Source organism: Heptranchias perlo, chromosome 14, assembly GCF_035084215.1.
Source record: "Heptranchias perlo isolate sHepPer1 chromosome 14, sHepPer1.hap1, whole genome shotgun sequence".
NCBI lineage: Eukaryota > Metazoa > Chordata > Chondrichthyes > Hexanchiformes > Hexanchidae > Heptranchias > Heptranchias perlo.
In genome coordinates this window covers 15921380-15939133 of record NC_090338.1, presented here as the reverse complement: position 1 = coordinate 15939133, position 17754 = coordinate 15921380, and the positions used below count along the sequence as shown (strand labels likewise).

General features: G+C 41.9%; 1 protein-coding gene across 1 annotated transcript in view; it reads right to left on the bottom strand.

Annotated features, from left to right (window-relative positions):
- The window catches only part of LOC137332318 (uncharacterized), a 73758-nt gene that overhangs the window by 2520 nt on the left and 53484 nt on the right, over positions 1–17754 (bottom strand). The window contains exons 13-18 of the mRNA XM_067996058.1: positions 12198–12536; positions 11850–12119; positions 6076–6183; positions 2714–2812; positions 1680–1745; positions 531–587 (exon numbers count right to left, since the gene is read on the bottom strand). Coding sequence (XP_067852159.1) covers positions 531–587; positions 1680–1745; positions 2714–2812; positions 6076–6183; positions 11850–12119; positions 12198–12536 — 939 coding nt within the window. The remainder of the gene's footprint in view (positions 1–530; positions 588–1679; positions 1746–2713; positions 2813–6075; positions 6184–11849; positions 12120–12197; positions 12537–17754) is intronic.

Below are 17754 nucleotides of genomic sequence, written 5' to 3'. Positions count from 1 at the left end.
GTAAGAGTTAATCACATAGTTTGGATTAGAGTCCCATTTAAGCCAGAATGGGAGGAGCCTTTCTCTGAAGGACTTTAATAAACCCAGTTACCTTGATTTCCCAGGTGCTAGCCTACAAATTATGAGATTTATTAGATTCAATTTTACAACATACCATGGTAAGATTTGAACTCATAACTTTGCGGTTGCTGGTCCAGTACCATAGTCACCACAATGCAGTTCCTACTGGGCATAGGCCTACAGCACAATACTTTCCCTAAATCAATATTGATTTGGCAATCTCACCACGAGAGGGCACAGGACAGCTGGTGTGGCAAATGGAAAAATGGCACGCTGGTGCATCAGTGGGTGAGAAGCTTTATTCTGTGTTTGGCTGTGCTGTACCTGCTTGAGGAGTGCAAGATGCTGAGATTAGGTGCCTAAAGATAATGAGTTTTATTACCCAGCACTAACATTCCTCGCCTTGATGAACATAAAAATTAAAAAAAAATAATGACAAGGAAAAAAATTGTGATGCTAAGTTTCACTACCTGGTGCTTTTTTCTGAAAAGTGACAGATGCGTAATGAATATCTTCTCTTTCTGTGTCTGCAGAGAATAAGATGGAAATAAAAATTTGCATCTATATACAGAGCCTTAACATCTAATAAATATTTTTTAAAAGGTGAGAGATTAAGAAATGTTGGTATTCAGAGAGATTTGGGTGTCCTTGTACACGAATCACAAAAAGTTAACATGCAGGTACAGAAAACAATTAGGAAGGCAAATGGCATGTTAGTCTTTATTGCAAAGGGGTTGGAGTATAAGAGTAAGGAGGTCTTGCTGCAATTATATAGGGCTCTGTTGAGACCACACCTGGAGTACTGTGTACAGATTTGGTCTCCTCACCTAAGGAAGGATATACTTGCCTTAGAGGGGGTGCAACGGAATTTCACTAGATTGATTCTTGGGATGAGGGTTGTTCTGTGAGGAGAGATTGTGTAGAATGGGCCTATATTCTCTTGAGTTTTGAAGAATGAGAGATGATCTCATTGAAACGTATAAAATTCTTATAAAATTCGACAGGGTAGATGTTGAAAGGCTGTTTCCCCTGACTGGAGAGTCTAGAACTAGGGACCATAATCTCAAGATAAGGGGTCGGCCATTTAGGACTGAGATGAGGAAAAAAGTCTTTACTCAGACAGTTGTGAATCTTTGGAATTCTTTACCCCAGAGGGCTGTAGATGCTCAGTGGTTGAGTATATTCAAGACTGAGATCGATAGATTTTTGGACACTAAGGGAATCAAGGGATATGGGGATAGGAGAGGAAAGTGGAGTTGAGGTAGAAGATCAGTCATGATCTTGCTGAATGGTGGAGCAGGCTCCAGGGGCTGTATGGCCTACTCCTTCTCCTATGTTCTTAAGTTCTTATACTGGTGACATATATGGTAACTAAAATGACTAAATAAATAAATAGGTTTCTGTATTGTGCTTGAAGCTTTTTATAGTGCAGCAGCATCATAAAGATCTATTTTAGTAATGTTTGTTAAAATATCTCAGATTTTATCATTTCATATCTGAAGAGCTTCCTAAACAAATTATTAAACTAGAACCAAAAATTGAACTCATTGGAACCTGGTAATTTCTATGTTAATAATACCTACATAGATAGAGCCACATAAAACGATTCATCTACTTACCTTCTTTTTTTGCCTTTTTATTGACAGATGCATATTCAGAAAAATGCACCGATGTCTCGTTATCGCCTAGAAAAAAATATTTTCTGATTAAGACATTAGCTTGGTCTGATTTTCAAAAGCTATATCAGGTAATTTCTACATAAACTGCTCCAGTGATAATGAGATATATTTGAATGATCAGGGAAGTGGGATCAGTCCTTTCGCAATATCAATATTGGCTGAATAAGATGTTCATGCAGTACTGAATATTTGGTACTGGTTGTCACAAGTGTTTTTCAAAACACTAGAGTATTTGTGACATGTGCTGGAGGCATCTAATGGTAGTAGTGTGAAATATCAGGCAATGTATGGCCATTCTTTTAGAGGGGAAGTGCAAAGGGTTCAATATGCAGCTATTAACCACACCGTGAATTGAGATACACAGCAAACTATGACACGATAAGAGATTTAAAATAGTGCAGGCTATCATTGTGTGATGTGGTTTCTTAATGTTTATGGTTTGGTCACAGTGTTCAAATGAAGATTAGAATATATTACAATGCCATGCATGTGAAATATGACAAATAATGGAATTCGGATCACGACAAAATAATATCGAACTACATTGTAGAAGATTCCAGATCAATTCCCAGCCCTGAGTTTCAATTGCTCTCAATGAATGAGCTTCAACAGGTTTTTGGTTGGGCAACTCTGACTAGTCTCACCAACAGTAGTCTCACTCCTGGATGTTGTTTAGGAAGAGCTGTTAATTGTGATTTTTCAGTAGTTTATATCCCACAGCATCCTAGGCTCTAAGCTTAAGGAAGTACCTGAATAACAAGAGTCTGCAGTAAAGACCTAATAGTAAAAATGGGAAGGTTAAGAAAATGCACTTGCATTCTACAGGATATTTGAATGTAACAGAATAAAGGCACAACATTGCTGAGTTTGAGTGACTTTTAGGTGTAACTGAAAATTACAAACGGTATACCCAATTGCCATGAACATCTGGAGCACAGCACTTGTTAAATTGCTACTGTGTTATTAAATGTTACCTTGAATTTGCTGTATTTCATTAGCATTTGAATAAAGCTGAGATGCATCTTCTATACTTTCCCTTGGCTGCAGAGGTTTCTGTCTTTGATTTTCCAAACCTGTTCATACAGAGGTCACTTATTAAGATGCATTCAGCTTTCCTCATAACTTTCACACATTCTAATAAACAAACTCAGTTTTAAAATGGTCCATTGGCACAGATTTTTTTTTAAGTATGAAAGATGTTGTGACAAGATATAATTGATATCTGTGTATACACTAGATATAGACTTCGTGAAACATTGCTGTCCAAATTATTTACTTTTATTGAATATTGTGGGTTCAAGCTCCACTCCAGGACTTGAGCACATAATCTAAGCTGATAATTCAGTCCAAAGTGAGGGAGTGCTGCATTCTCAGAGGTGAATGGGATATTAAACCGAGACTCTGTCTGCCTGTTCAGTTGGATGTAAAAGAAAGAAAGAAAGACTTGTATTTATATAGCACCTTTCATGACCTCAGAATGCCCCAAAGCACTTTACAGCCAATGAAGTACTTTTTTGCAGTGTAGTCTTTGCTTTAATGTAGGAAATGTGGCAGCCAATTTGCGTACCGCAAGGTCCCCCAAACAGCAATGTGATATTCACCAGATAATCTGTTTTAGTGATGTTGGTTGAGGGATAAATGTTGGCCTGGGCACCGGGGAGAATTCCCCTGCTCTTCTTAGAAATAGTGCCAAGGAATCTTTTACATCTGCCTGAGAGGGCAGGTGGGCCTTCGGTTTTAACGTCCCCTGGAGTGGGACTTGAACTTACAACCTTTTGACTCAGAGGCGAAATTAAAGTTCAAACATCAACAGAGCTCTTCTAGTGTCCTGGTCAAAATTTCTCTGTCAGCCAACACCAACAAAAAAACAGTCCAAGTGATCTCATTTGCTGTTGTAGGATCTTCATTTGTTAAATTTGATTGCTATATTTGCCTGGTTAACAACAGTAACTGCACTTCAAAAGTAATTTATTGGCTGTGAAATGCTATAGGGCATCTGGAGGACATGATAGTGTCTTGCTGGACTAGTGATCCAGAGGCTTGGACTAAAACTCCGGAGAATGTATGTTCAAATCCCACCCATGGCAGTTTGAGAATTTGTATTCAGTTAAAAAAAATATTGTTCACTTTCTACTATTCTGGTAGTTGCATGATACAATTATAGATTTGTTGACTAATCATAACAATCAATCTCTATCAATAAGTCTACAACAGACCTAGACATGATATGAGAAAAACCCCAGTGGTGGAGAGCTTTGGGAACCATAGGTCCAAAGTTACCTTTTCCTCCCAAGCGTGCTACACTTACCATATGATATGTCTCAAATTACACACATACTGCATTCCAAAATATTAGTTTCTGAAAGAAATCTTGCTCATTTGCATTTAAATGAATCAACACTATGTGCTTCCACTGTCTCCCTGGGAAGCCTGTTCACCTAAGCAACCAGCCTTTGTGTGAACCCAGAGAGAAAAAGTTGGCATCACAATTGAGCCCAATCCTCTTCTGAACAAATATGCACATATACTTATTTTCCAGCAGGGGTTATAAGATAATGAGCAAGTATGGGAAACGTGTTTCCGTCACTACCTCAGGGGTAGGACAAGACAATCTAAAGGCCTTCCTGGTCTGTACCTGTAAATGTCAGCCATGGCTCAGTGGTAGCACACTCACTTCTGAATCAGGAGGTTGTGAGTTGAAGTCCCACTCCAAGGACTTTAGCACAAAATCTAGACTGACGCTGCAGTGTTGAGGAAGTGCTGCACTGTTGGAGGTGACATCTTTCAGATGAGACGTTAAACCAAGGCCCCGTCTGGCCTCTCAGATAGATGTAAAAGATCCCATGGCACTATTCGAAGAAGAGTAGGGGAGTGCTCTTGGTATCCTGGCCAACACTTCTACCTCAACTAATATCTAAAAAACGGATGATCTGGTCATTTATTTCATTGCTGTTTGTGGGGACTTGCAGTGCGCAAATTGGTTGCTGCAACAATGCTCCAGAAGTACTTCATTGGCTTTTGGACCTCCTGAGGTCGTGAAAGGTGCTATATAAATGCAAGTCTTTCTTTCAGTACAGCTCATTTACTACACTCTGAAACACTGAGTCATTGGAGAGATACAATATTAGCTTTTAAGCATAAAGCTTTTAAAAAGTACAGAAGAGGTCATTCAGAGAATCAAGTTTCCTCCATCCAATGCATTAGGCACAGTTTATAACTCCCGTAAACTATCTATAATTTATTTTGTCCACCTCTCTCTATCTTGAGATGAATAGGTAATATTTCGAGAAAAGAAAACTGAACTTCCTTCGAGGCAATCTGCTCTAAAAAACTCTAGGACTTAATCATTATTATTCAAGTCAACATGTTACATTTCACGGGTCAAATTCCTGCAGTCAGAAAATGAATGGAGCTCTATATATTATAATATATTGGCTTATCCCCGTGCCCTTCAAAGCTTTTCATGACCAGATATAACCAACATAAGTAAAAAATGTATGGAATATGAAGATCATTCAGCCCATTAAACCCATTCCTCCTGTAGACCATGTATTGATGGTTCTATTGTGAAATTCACTCGACTTACTAAATGTCCCAAATTATGTTTCCCTGGTTTCAAAGATAACTGAGAAATATCCACAACACCCATCTAACCTTGTAACCTAAACTATGCCCGGTCCGGCAATGCCTCGATTTTAAAATTCTCATCCTTGTTTTGAAATCCCTCCATGGCCTCACCGCTCCCTATCTCTGTAACCTCCTCCAGCCCTACAACCCACCGAGGTTCTCTGTGCTCCTCTGATTCTGGCCTCTTACGCATCCCTGATTTTCATCGCTCCACTGTGCCTTCAGCTGCTTAGACCCTAAGCTCAGGAATTCCCTCCTCAAACCTCTCTGCCTCTCTACCTCTCTCTCCTCCTATAAGACGCTCCTTAAAACCTAACTCTTTGACAAAGTTTTTGGTCACCTGTCCTAATATCTCCTCACGTGGCTTGATGTCAAATTTAGTTTGATAACGCTCCTGTGAATAGCCTTGGGGCGTTTTACTGTGTTAAAGGCGCTATATAAATGCAAGTTGTTGTTATTCATTTTTGACCAATTGCATAGCCTAGTGCAGAACTTCCATCATTCCAGCAATTCAGGAACCATTGCCGTCCTAGACTGTTTGACACATCGAAACACAAACACATCTATTTCTCTAATCCTAGTGGATTATATCATTTAATTTCAAACAAAGATATAATTGTCATTCCTAATTTTTGGAATTATGAGCCACATTCACATTTTCTTACATGGATGAAACCTGAAATTAGTTGCAGCAATTTACAAATCTTACCTGCTGCCTTGAACTTTCTTAAACACAGCACCACTGCCAGGATAATGATGAGGAGAAGAGCCAGACTCCCAAAAATAACAACATTGGTATGTTTAAAAGTGTAATCATCTGTCAGAAGAAGAAGCATAGATTTCACATTTAGTTTATAGATTAATGTAACATTTTTTTAAAACTCCCCTAATGACCCATTAAAAAAAACTACTGCCTGATTTACCACTAAGGCGTACAGACCAGAGGGTCTTAGGTTTAATTCATGATCCAAGTTAACTGACCTCACTCAGGAATGTAGGAGTGCTACAATTATCCTCAGGACCCTTCAGTTAGGGACAGGGAAAAAAAATCACACAGGGTTCTAATTCCTGGTTACAATCCAGGGATTCCTTCTGTAAAGGAGATGTGTGCAAATGACTGTTAAGAAAAGGATGCGATTTAGCTGTGATGCTTCCAATGTACAATAGTAAACAATTTTACAACACCAAGTTATAGTCCAACAAATTTATTTTAAATTCCACAAGCTTTCGGAGGCTTCCTCCTTCCTCAGGTGAATAGTGTGGAAAATGTACAATAGGTCAACGATACTCATTGTCTAGGTTAATACTTGAATAATGTCTATTTGAATGAGAACTGCATTCAATGGGGTGGATCTTGTCTTTGTGCGAGTGTAAAATGGATGGAAATAAAAATGGGGAGAGATGTAAAATGGGCTGCCGACTATCGCCCATTTTACACAATTACACAAAGTCAAGATCTACCCGAACACGAGAGGAGAAGAGGAAAGAGGAGAAAACTGGCAGAGAATTAGGAAAGAAAATTCATACAGTATCTTCATGGCCATAATATTTAGCAAGAATGAATCCTTAATAATGAAACATAAGTAATGGCACCACAATGCATATTAGAGCAGCAAGACACCATCATGGAATGAGTTTGTGACCATGATGTGCCACAAACCAAATATCCAATCTTAGTCTACGCATGGAGACAGAGGGCATGGCTGAGGTACTAAATGAGTACTTTGCATCTGTCTTTACCAAGGAAGAAGATGCTGCTAAAGTCACAGTAAAAAGGGAGATAGTTGAGATACTGGATGGGGTAAAAATTAATAAAGAGGATGTACTAGAAAGGCTGGCTGAGCTTAAAGTAGATAAGTCACCCGGTTCGGATGCAATGCGAGGGAAGTAAGGGTAGAAATTGTGGAGGTGCTGGCCATAATCTTCCAAATATCCAAAGATACGGGCGTGGTGTCAGAGGACTGGAGAATTTCAAATATTACACCCTTGTTCAAAAAAGGGTTTAAGGATAAACCCGGCAACTACAGGTCAGTCAGTTTAACCTCGGTGGTGGGGAAGGTTTTAGAAACGATAAACCGGGTCAAAATTAATAGTCACTTGGACAAGTATGAATCAATAAAGGAAAGCCAGCATGGATTTGTTAAAGGCAAATTGTGTTTAACTAACTTGATTCAGTTTTTTGATGAGGTAACAGGGTGGGTTGATGAGGGCAATGCAATTCATGTAGAACGTATGGACTTTCAAAAGGCATCTGATAAAGTGCCACACACTAGGCTTGTCAGTAAAATTGAAGCCCATGGAATAAAAGGGGCATTGGCAGCATGGATACGAAATTGGCTAAGTGACAGTAAACAGAGAGTAGTGGTGAACGGTTGTTTTTCGGACTGGAGGAAGGTATTCAGTAGTGTTCCCCAGGGGTCGGTACTAGAACCACTGCTTTTTTTGATATATATTAATATCTTGGACTTGATTGTACAGGGCACAATTTCAAAATTTGCAGATGATACAAAACTTGGAAGTGTAGTGAACAGTGAAGACGATAGTAATAGACTTCAAGAGGACACAGACTGGCTGGTGGAATGGGGGGACACATGAATGAAATTTAATGCAGAGAAGTGTGAAGTGATACATTTTGGCAGGAAGAACGAGGTGGGGCAATATAAACTAAATGATACAATTCTAAAGGGGGTGCAGGAACAGAGAGACCTGGAGGTATATGTGCACAAATCTTTGAAGGTGACAGGACAGGTTGAAAAAGCAGTTAAAAAAGCATTTGGGATCCTGGGCTTTATAAATAGAGGCATAGAGTACAAAAGTAAGGATGTTATTTTGAACCTTTATACAACATTAGTTCGGCCACAACTGGAGAATTATGTCCAATTCTGGGCACTGCACTTTAGGAAAGATGTGAAGGTCCTAGTGAGGGTGCAGAAAAGATTTACTGGAATGGTTTCAGGGATGAGGGACTTCAGTTATGTGGATAGACTGGAGAAGTTGGGATTGTTCTCCTTAGAAAAGAGAGGGTAGAGAGGAGATTTGATAGAAGTGTTCAAAATCACAAAGGGTTTAGATAAAGTAAATACAGAGAAACTGTTCCCATTGGCAGAAGGGTCGAGAACCAAAGGACACAGATTTAAGCTGATTGGCAACAGCACGAATGGCGATCTGAGGAAAAATGTTTTTATGCAGCGAGTAGTTATGGTCTGGAATGCACTGCCTGAAAGGCTGGTGGAAACAGATTCAATCGTGGTTTTCAAAAAGGAATTGGACAAATACTTGAATTGAAAAAATTTGCAGGGAAAGAGCGGGGGAATGGGACTAACTGGATTTCTCTTACAAAGAGCTGGCACGGGCTCGATGGGTCGAATGGCCTCCTTCTGTGCTGTAACCATTCTATGATTCTATGGGGGTTAAATTGAATAAGGCCCGAATCCGGGAGCGGGCACTGGGGTCTGTGATGAACCCACACCCGTTGGTTCCGACGCAGGCAGCATGAGACATTCACTTCCCTCTTCGAAGAGCAGCAATCTGGCCTTGCACCAGGTTCGCACTTCTCACAAGCAGAGGGGGCCCAAATATCACATGATTTGCTCGCACCTCTTATAGGTAATCTGCACCTCTTAAAGGCAGCTTGCACCTCTTATTTGCAAAAGTAAAGATATGGGTCCGCACGGAGTCTGAACGGAGATCAGACATCGCACAGGCAAAACACGGATTTGGGTCCCATCCCTATTTACAAACTGATGAGTTATGTTAAAACATTGAATAAAGGTTGCGCACTACTAAATCCCACATTCTCCAATCTGCATGGCAGACCTCACCAATCTGCCGCTCTGAGTTTGTACCAGGCCTGCGATAGTGCGTGCACCAAGGTTCTCTGCTGATGCACTCGAGGCCTTGCTGCATGAGGTGGACAAAAGGAGGGGCATCCTATATCCACGGGAGGTGGGGGGGGGGGGAGAGCGGCAAGAGACCCTCCAGACATGTGCTCAAGAGACAGTGGGAGATTAAATCAATTCCAGGCGCACAGCACCACGATCTTGGAGGCAGTGCAGGAAGAAGTTCAATGCTTTGACACGAGTGGTCAAGGTGAGTGAGGCCAACTGTCAAGTGGCGTCTCCTACCATCTGCACCACTAGCCGCATCCACTGCTTAATGCTCTACACCCCCCATCACCCACCTATGAACAAACTCTTTCCATTAGTACTCAATTCTTCCATTCAGAAGCTTACTTTTACCCTCACACATTACCACTGTGGCAAACTGCACACCCGCAACACACAGGTCACACACACGAGCAGCAATTCAACATGACAGGCACATCACCCAGACATCCTGCAGGACACTCATCGACACACCTCTCGCTTTCTTGCAGGAGAACATGGCGCATAACAGGAGGCAGCAAGTGGCTGTGGCATTTAGCCCTTCGAGCCTGTTCTGCTATTCAATAAGATCATGGTTGATCTGTGATCTAACTCCTTATACCCGCCTTAGCCCCATATCCCATAATACCCTTGGTTCACAGAAATCTATCAATCTCAGATTTGAAATTCACAATTGAGCTAGCATTAACTGCTGTTTGCAGAAGAGTGTTCCAAACTTCTGCCACCCTTTGCATGTAGAAATATTTCCAAACTTCACTCCTGCAAGTCCTGGCTCTAAATGTTAGGCTATGCCCCCTCGTCCTAGTATTCAAGTATAGGAGACATCCAAAAACAGGTACAAATGCATCAGCAGCCAAAAGCAATAATCCATCAACTAACGTGTAAATCCTATATGGTTCCTTTAAATAGCTCTGGTGGGGGGTCCTCCAGGCCGTCTAAGACATGTTCAGGTCTTTGTTTTTAAGACAATGTGTTGAGTGGAGTGTTAAGTCCCAAAAAGATGACTATCACTTTAAATCAGCGTTGCACAATGACCGAACACATATTCTCCCTACTTTACATGCTGCCGGCGTTCGTTATCTACGTGTGCCCGAAATCCGTAACCAAGATGGTGTCCGGCGCACGTAATGCTAGAAGCGTGCGCGTGCATCCTGGACGTCATTTTGGAACTTCGGGAGGCCGCGTCGCGCCAAAACAACGGGCGCTACATGGCCAAATTTCTAGCCCCCAGATTCTCTGATTCAGTCAAGGTTTCAGAAGGAGGTCGGAAAAGTGTGGATGAGCGTTCCCCTGGGAGGGAGAAAAAAATACAGTGACAACAACTCACCTCATACTTTTCTCATGCACCTCCCTGTGGCAGGTTGGAGGGTAACTTTGGTAGAGACCTGGAAATAGGCCACCTGTCTACTCAGGTAGGAAATGGTGCAAAAGACATGAAACCAAAAGAAATAGTGATAGATTGTGGTGTTGGAAATACAGACTAAAAAAATGATTTCATTCGAGATTACTCATTCCAAGTAACTGTGCCCATATGATGAATGTTTTGAAAACTGATTTTGCAACTAACTACAAAATTTGGCAATTTTTATTCCTGACTTTGATCGCACGACAAGAACGTAAAGAAATTGCAGAAGACTTTTTAACCAGCATAATAGCAGAACATGTGATACAAAAGAAGGCCATTTAACTCATTAAGCTCACTTCGACCAGACAGCATGAACAATTTTCCTTATCATAGACTCTGTCCTAAACATTTAAGGGGTGATTTACCTGGTCTTAGCCCCAAAATCACACCTGAAAAATGGGCACTGTGCACAGGAAAATCCTGTGCTCCTGTTTTGCATCTGAATAGCACTGCATCTGAATTTTCTGTTTGGTTTTTCAGGTGGTTGGCCCTGAAGTTAGTTGAACAATATAAATTGCATGCAACTGGGTGTCGGTGACCTGTACCCTCAGATTCCCTATTCTATTGATGGGTGTAATTCAGAGGCAAATTTACTCCGAAACAAGAAACCTGGAGCTCTAGTTTCCAGAGCTATAAAGTTAAATTTCCAAGAGTAAATGGCAAGCAAGTTATTTCTGCTCCCTTCCCAATCCCATTTCACATGGACCTGGGACAGTCAGTCGGCCAGGCAGTCATTCTATAATTCCTAACCAATCATTCTCCGGCCAATCATTCCCCGGCCAATCATTCTCTGGCCAATCGGCGCCACTTCCTGGATTTCCTGTCAGAAGTGACACTGGTCAAGTGTGGGTCATATTCAAATGAGTTGCAGGGACAGAGTGACATCATGTGTCACATTTTCTCACATCTCGTCTGATTACAATGGGCAGGAGGGGATTTAACATTTAAAATGCTCCTTACAGGAGTGTAATGGACCGCAAATATTGTTTAAAAATTTACTCCTCTTCAGCTTCTCTCCATTACAGTTTGACTTTTGATGTTAAACTGTTATATGTGAACACCTATGACTGTGAACTATTAATATAATATTGAGTGCAACATGATATGAAAAGTAAGAGGTTATCATAATAAAAAAGCAATAAATGAGAAGAACTTTCTATGGAGGTTACAAAGAGCAAAATCTGAGACACTTACTGTTAACCTTTGGATAATATGGAATTAAAACCTTGGGCGAGTTTTGATGAAACAAAACACATGTCCAGTTGCTTCTGTCTCTATCAGCTTTCTGAATAATCAGACGTAAAAATTTCTGTTCCTGCTTCTGTTCCTTAAAAGTTTTCTCTTCAACAGTTTTGCCATCACTATTGATCCAAACAAGTCTCATTGATTCAGTGACATCCGAGACAGAGCAGGTCAGGGTAACGGTGTCTCCCTCAGTCACTGCATCAGATGGTTCAGCTCTGACTGTGTAAACAAGGAAATCATTTAGATTTTAAACAATGACTATATTATTAAAAACAGCGGCAACATTCTGTCTCCTACCTTTAACTGTGATTAGTTTAATGGTCACATATGGATATGGCCCCAGAGAACATGTGTAAACTCCGGCATCTTCGAACAGTACAGGGACAATCCTCACAATGAAGTTCTTGCGATTAAAATTTGCCATTGTGGGAACCAATCGAGTCCCAAAGTAGGTCCTGTTTAGTCTGATAGGCTTAGATCTGAAAGTAGAAGCTATTTCTTCCTCTTGATTCTGAAAATGATGTGACCTCCAGGTCCATTTAGTTTTAATGTACTCAGATTGAGCTTCACAAATCAGGTAGAGTTCACTGTGATCTGTGCCTGAACGATAAAGTGTGTAACTCTTATTATTTAAATCTGCAATAGAGAGACAGGAAACAAGTTGTTAGATTTTAACTACTGAGATACAGATGTTTTTGAATTTCCACAGGGCCAAACAGAGTCTTCCTGGCATAAGTCAGCTGGGATTGCAGCATTGGGACAGGAAAATCGGCTGGGGATACACTGGCTGCCAGCCCAGTCTGCCCATTGTTTAAAGGCCTGGTTGTGGTTCACAGTCCATCTGCCCCAAACATGGCCCCCAATATCAGAGAGAGTTAGAGGCAAAAAGCCTGCAAACTGTGTAGCAAGAGCTATGTGGAAGATAGTGGGACTGGCAGCAAGTGGAAGATCTCTTACTTCAGGACACTGTTACAATGTTGCAAGACAATGGCCAGAATCTGTGCCGAGCGGCGTGACAGCGATCGCTGCAGCTCCTGTGAATTAAATTAACAAATGTATTTACTGCAGCTTCAGTGGCGTCGACTTGCTTGATTTTGAAGTTTTGAAAAATTGCACGCAGTCTACTCAGCCTCTGAGCAGCGTAAATCGATGCGCATGGAACAGTCTGTAAGAATAGAAGACACGCCCACAAAACCTGTCAGGAAGAGAAGTCACGCCCACAAGCAGGCAAGCAGACTTCATTCATTTAAAATTAATATTCTGGAAGTCATTGTAAACAAAAATGTTATTTTTTTAATAAAAAGCCAAAGAAATAATTGAATTAAATTAGAGCCTGAAGGGAAAAGTAAAAGAAAAGATTTTACTTTTTAATTTTTAATTTTTTTTAATGACCAAAAACTATTAAAATAAGAGTAGTATGAGACTCCACATTTTAAAAAATTTAATTTTTAGTTGTTTGGCTGACATAAAGCGTTATCGCGCTTTTGAAACTTAGTTCAGACCTGTTATTTTTAAGTGGACCTGTTTGGTGGTGTAATTCGTTACTTTCCAGCTGGGCAGATGAGCAAGTTTGTGATATTTCAGTGATTTCAATGATTGCAGAATGCGATGGCCCTTTAAGTTGAAGCTGTCAAATCACCGGCGAACCAATAGGATCAAGTTCACGATTAGTGCACACATGCAAACGCGGAAACTTGCTCCTTCATTTTGCCGTAAAAAATGGAGAGTGCTGTTGAGCTCCTCTGTTATTTCAGGAGTAATTTCTGCCCCATTGTTGCAAGAACAGGGAAGTTCGCTCTGGTGTCCTGGCCAATATTTATCCCTCAATCAACTTCACTAATAAAAGATTATCTGGTCATTATCATTTTGCTATCTGTGGGATCTTGCTGTGCCCAAATTGGCTGATGCATTTCCTACATTACAACAGTGACGACACTTCAAAAATATTTCATTGATTGTAAGTGCTTTGGGATGTCCTGAGGTCATGAAAGGCGCTACATAAATGCAAGTTTTTCTTTCATTCAATAGTCTGACAACAACAGCAAAGGTAGGAGCTGTGCCAGCTATGTGGCTAGATTAATACATATCATAAAATCACTGCGACAAGAGCACATCGTAAAACCTGATGTTCCTGAGTGGAGGCTAAGGAAAGTCAGTCCTTGGCTCCAAAGTGGATAGATGATGATCTTAGGAGTCCTGCTATGAAGAAAAGGATGCTAACATCTGCATATATCCACTTAACAGGGAGGTTTTTAGGCTACTGAGCGTGTCCAACATGGAAACATTTACTAATGGAGACCTAATGGAGAGATCATTGACAACCAGATTCAGATTTCCACAGAGCAACTTCTCGGAGTGTTTGGAGGATATCAGGTGCACTCTCTGTCAGGGGTTTGAAGATACTAAAGATTCCATTCGGTCTGTTCACCCACAGACCAGCAGTCATCAGCCTTCTGACCCTTCTTTCAGAGGAATCGCAAGAGACAGTTCCCAGGAGCCTATTCTCCCTCATGACAGCAGCTCAGGGGAACTCTCAGGACTGTCCTCTCAAATAACTAAGAGTTTCTCTGCAGACCCAGACTGCTGAGGATCCAAGCCCAGAGAAGCAATTTGTGGTGGGTCCATCCTAAGATTCAGCAGTCCTGAGAGGAGGTCAACCTCTGGTCCTAGAGGTTCATTCTGAAGGTCAGGAGCCATCTACATCACAGAACCCAAGGCTTTGAGTGGCAGGTAGAAGTGTTAGAATAGGGCAAAAGAGATATTGTAAAGCAACAAGGGGTAAGCAGAGTGGTGATTGAAGGGATTCGCAAAATTTCACATGTTCCCCCCCACCCCGAAGATTTATTGGAGTTATTAAAGAAACCCTGGTGTGACTGTTTTAAAAAATCCAAGGTCTCTCAAAATGGCTGCAGTCAGACACATGGCCGAGGACCGGCAGATTTGAAATTGCATTTTTCAACAACTTGGCAGGTTTTCGTGTCTAGACAGGTTTCTTTAAACAATGCAGCTGCATTCTAGCCCTGAGGCAAGCTATCAACATGGCCGGTCAACACATCAAAATTCGAGCAGGAAGTGATCGCAGGACAAAAGGTGAACCATCAAGGTACATTCGGAACAATGGTAAAGCAGTTAGCATACAGATCGATACAGGAAACGGCCATAATGTAAATGGGCCAGAGATGGGGTCCTTTGTCTTACGTTTCGTGCTTAAATCAAACAATGAAGCAAGCTGATAAGGTATGAAAAAACCTGTTACCAAGAGGGTATAACTGAAGCTGCCCAGTATATTTCTGAGTAGTAGTAGTAGCTGCTCTCTTCGCCTCTTGGCCCTGTCCTGTCTGTCTGCTAGCAACTAAGAAGGAAGCCATCCAGTAAACCTCGCAACCACATGTCGACGGCAGCAGCAGGCACAGGGGCCAGGCCTTTTCATCTGTTTTCACCGGTGAGCATTAATTTTCTGGCTGCCACAAGACAACCTAGCATAAGTGTAAGGTTGGGGGTTAAAGGAATATTGCTAAACTTGTGATTTTAGAATTTTCCCTCGATGTGTCTGTTTCTTTCAACCCGATAAGTGTAAGACTGTATTACATCCATAGCGATTTCTTTTTATCTTCTGTATTATACTGTTTACCTTGTAGTTTTAGTTTTCTTATTAATAAACATTGGTTTTCCTTGTACAAATCCACTGGTCTGTTTGTCTGTCTTTGTTACCACTCGATAAGTCCTCAGCTCAGAATCAGGAAGGGGTAAGCGATTCGCAACCGCACTGCGGGCAGGGCAGCTCAGGAAAAACATAACTGGCTGACCTATTATAAGCCCGAGAAACAGTAAAAAAAAAGAAACCCCTTACATGATTCTTAGTTAATTGTGTTTAAAATTTGTTCAAGACCGATAATGATGTTGTCACATTTTGGGATTCTTTGACCATTTTTCCACAGAAAGGATTTGAAAAAAAGAGTAACCTTTAATGTTAGGATTTAAAGCAAAGTGTATTCATACAAGTTAAAATAAAACATAGGCAGTCAAAATGATTTACAGTTAAACTTTGATGTTCTTTCTCCGTGATCTATAGACAATAATCAATTTGTTAAGCAATAAATGCCTCAGACCCATTGTGTTGGGCACCTCTGGTCCCCTCGTGTTATTAACAGAAGGTGATAATATAGAGACAGAGACATAGGCAGACAGGCCGATCCATCAAAGACTGCAACTTCAGTCAAACCTGAAACAGAAAGATGCAAGGGCAAGCTTTGGCCGGGCTCAGAAGTTTAGTATGCAGGAGGGTAGATAGAAGTTGTTGGGCGCTAAATTGGGCCCTAAATTGGGTCGTGTAGCGCGTCTTGGATGCGCACACACGTGTGCCAGACGCCATCTTGGTAAAGGGTTCAGCACATGTGCAGAGAATGAACGCCGGCATCATTTAAAGTAGGGAGAAACTGCGTACAATCAGTGTGCAAAGCTGATTTAAAGTGATACACACCATTTTGTGACTTAACGCTCCACTCAACGCACTGTCTTAACCACGCACACCTGAACATGTCTTAGAGTAACTGGAGGACCCCCCCAACCAGCACTATTAAAGAGATCATGCAGGTGTTGCAGGTTAGTTGCTGGATTATTGCTCATAGAATAGGAAGTGTTTGTTGAAGCTCCCTATACTTACAGAGAGTTGTTAGGGTATATTTGAGAGTGTTGTGCCAGGTACTGCCTTACGGTTCGGAAAGTTACAACAGTGGTTGAACAAGATACCTGGCAACCATGGTCATCTGCGAGGGCTCCTGTTGGACATCGAACATGACTGGGATCATGTAGAGAGGCCACGGAGAGCAGGTCAAACTGTGAGGAGAGGGAGGAGGGGGAGGATGGGGAGGAGGCGCAGGGCACTGAACAGGAGGCCATATCACATTAGGACCTTCAGAGATCAAACCCTTACCTCAACATGAGTGAAGATCAGGGCATCCGATGGCTGAGGTTCACCAAAGAGGTTGCGATGGAGATATGTCACCTGCTGCAGCCGCAACTACAGCCTCAGAGCAGGGCAAGGACAGCATTGCCTGTGGCTGTGACGGTAACTGTGGCACTGAACTTCTATGGCTCTGGATCCTTTCAGGCCTTTGCTGGCGATCTGTGCAACATCTCACAGTTTGCAGTGCAGTGCTGCATAAGGGAGGTCACAGAGGCACTGTATGAGATGTGCAACAGATTCATCATGTTCTCTCCTGATAGGGACAAGCAGAACGAGTGAGCACGAGGGTTTTCTCGCATTGCAGGCTTTCCCATGATGCAGAGTGCCATTGACTGCATGCGTATTGTCTTGAGTGCTCCACATATCAACTCGGCCATCTTCAGGAACCGTAAGGGGTTCCATTCCCTGAATGTGCAGCTGGTGTGTGACCGCACGCATCGTATCATGGAGGTCGATGCCCGCTATCCTGGGGACAGTCACGATGCCTTCATTATGCAGCATTCTAATGTGCCAGCTATCGTTCAACTGGCTCGGCAAGTCAAAGGCTGGCTGCTGGGTGATGAGGGTTATCCCCTCATGCGGTGGTTCATGACTCCGATGCTGCATGCACGCACATGTGCAGAGCAGGCCTACAACGATAGCCATGAGGCCACACGCAACCTCATCGAGCATACCATAGGCTACGTAAAGACACGCTTCCACTGCCTGGACTGTTCTGGAGGAGCCCTGCAGTACTCCACTGAGCGGGTGGGAAGATTCGTGGTGGTATGCTGCATACTGCACAGCCTCGCTATCATGAGGGACCAGCCCTTGCCACCAATTATCTGGCAAGACCCTGAGCCAAAGGGTAAAGAGGAGGAGAAGGAGGAAGAGGCTGAGGAGGAAGTG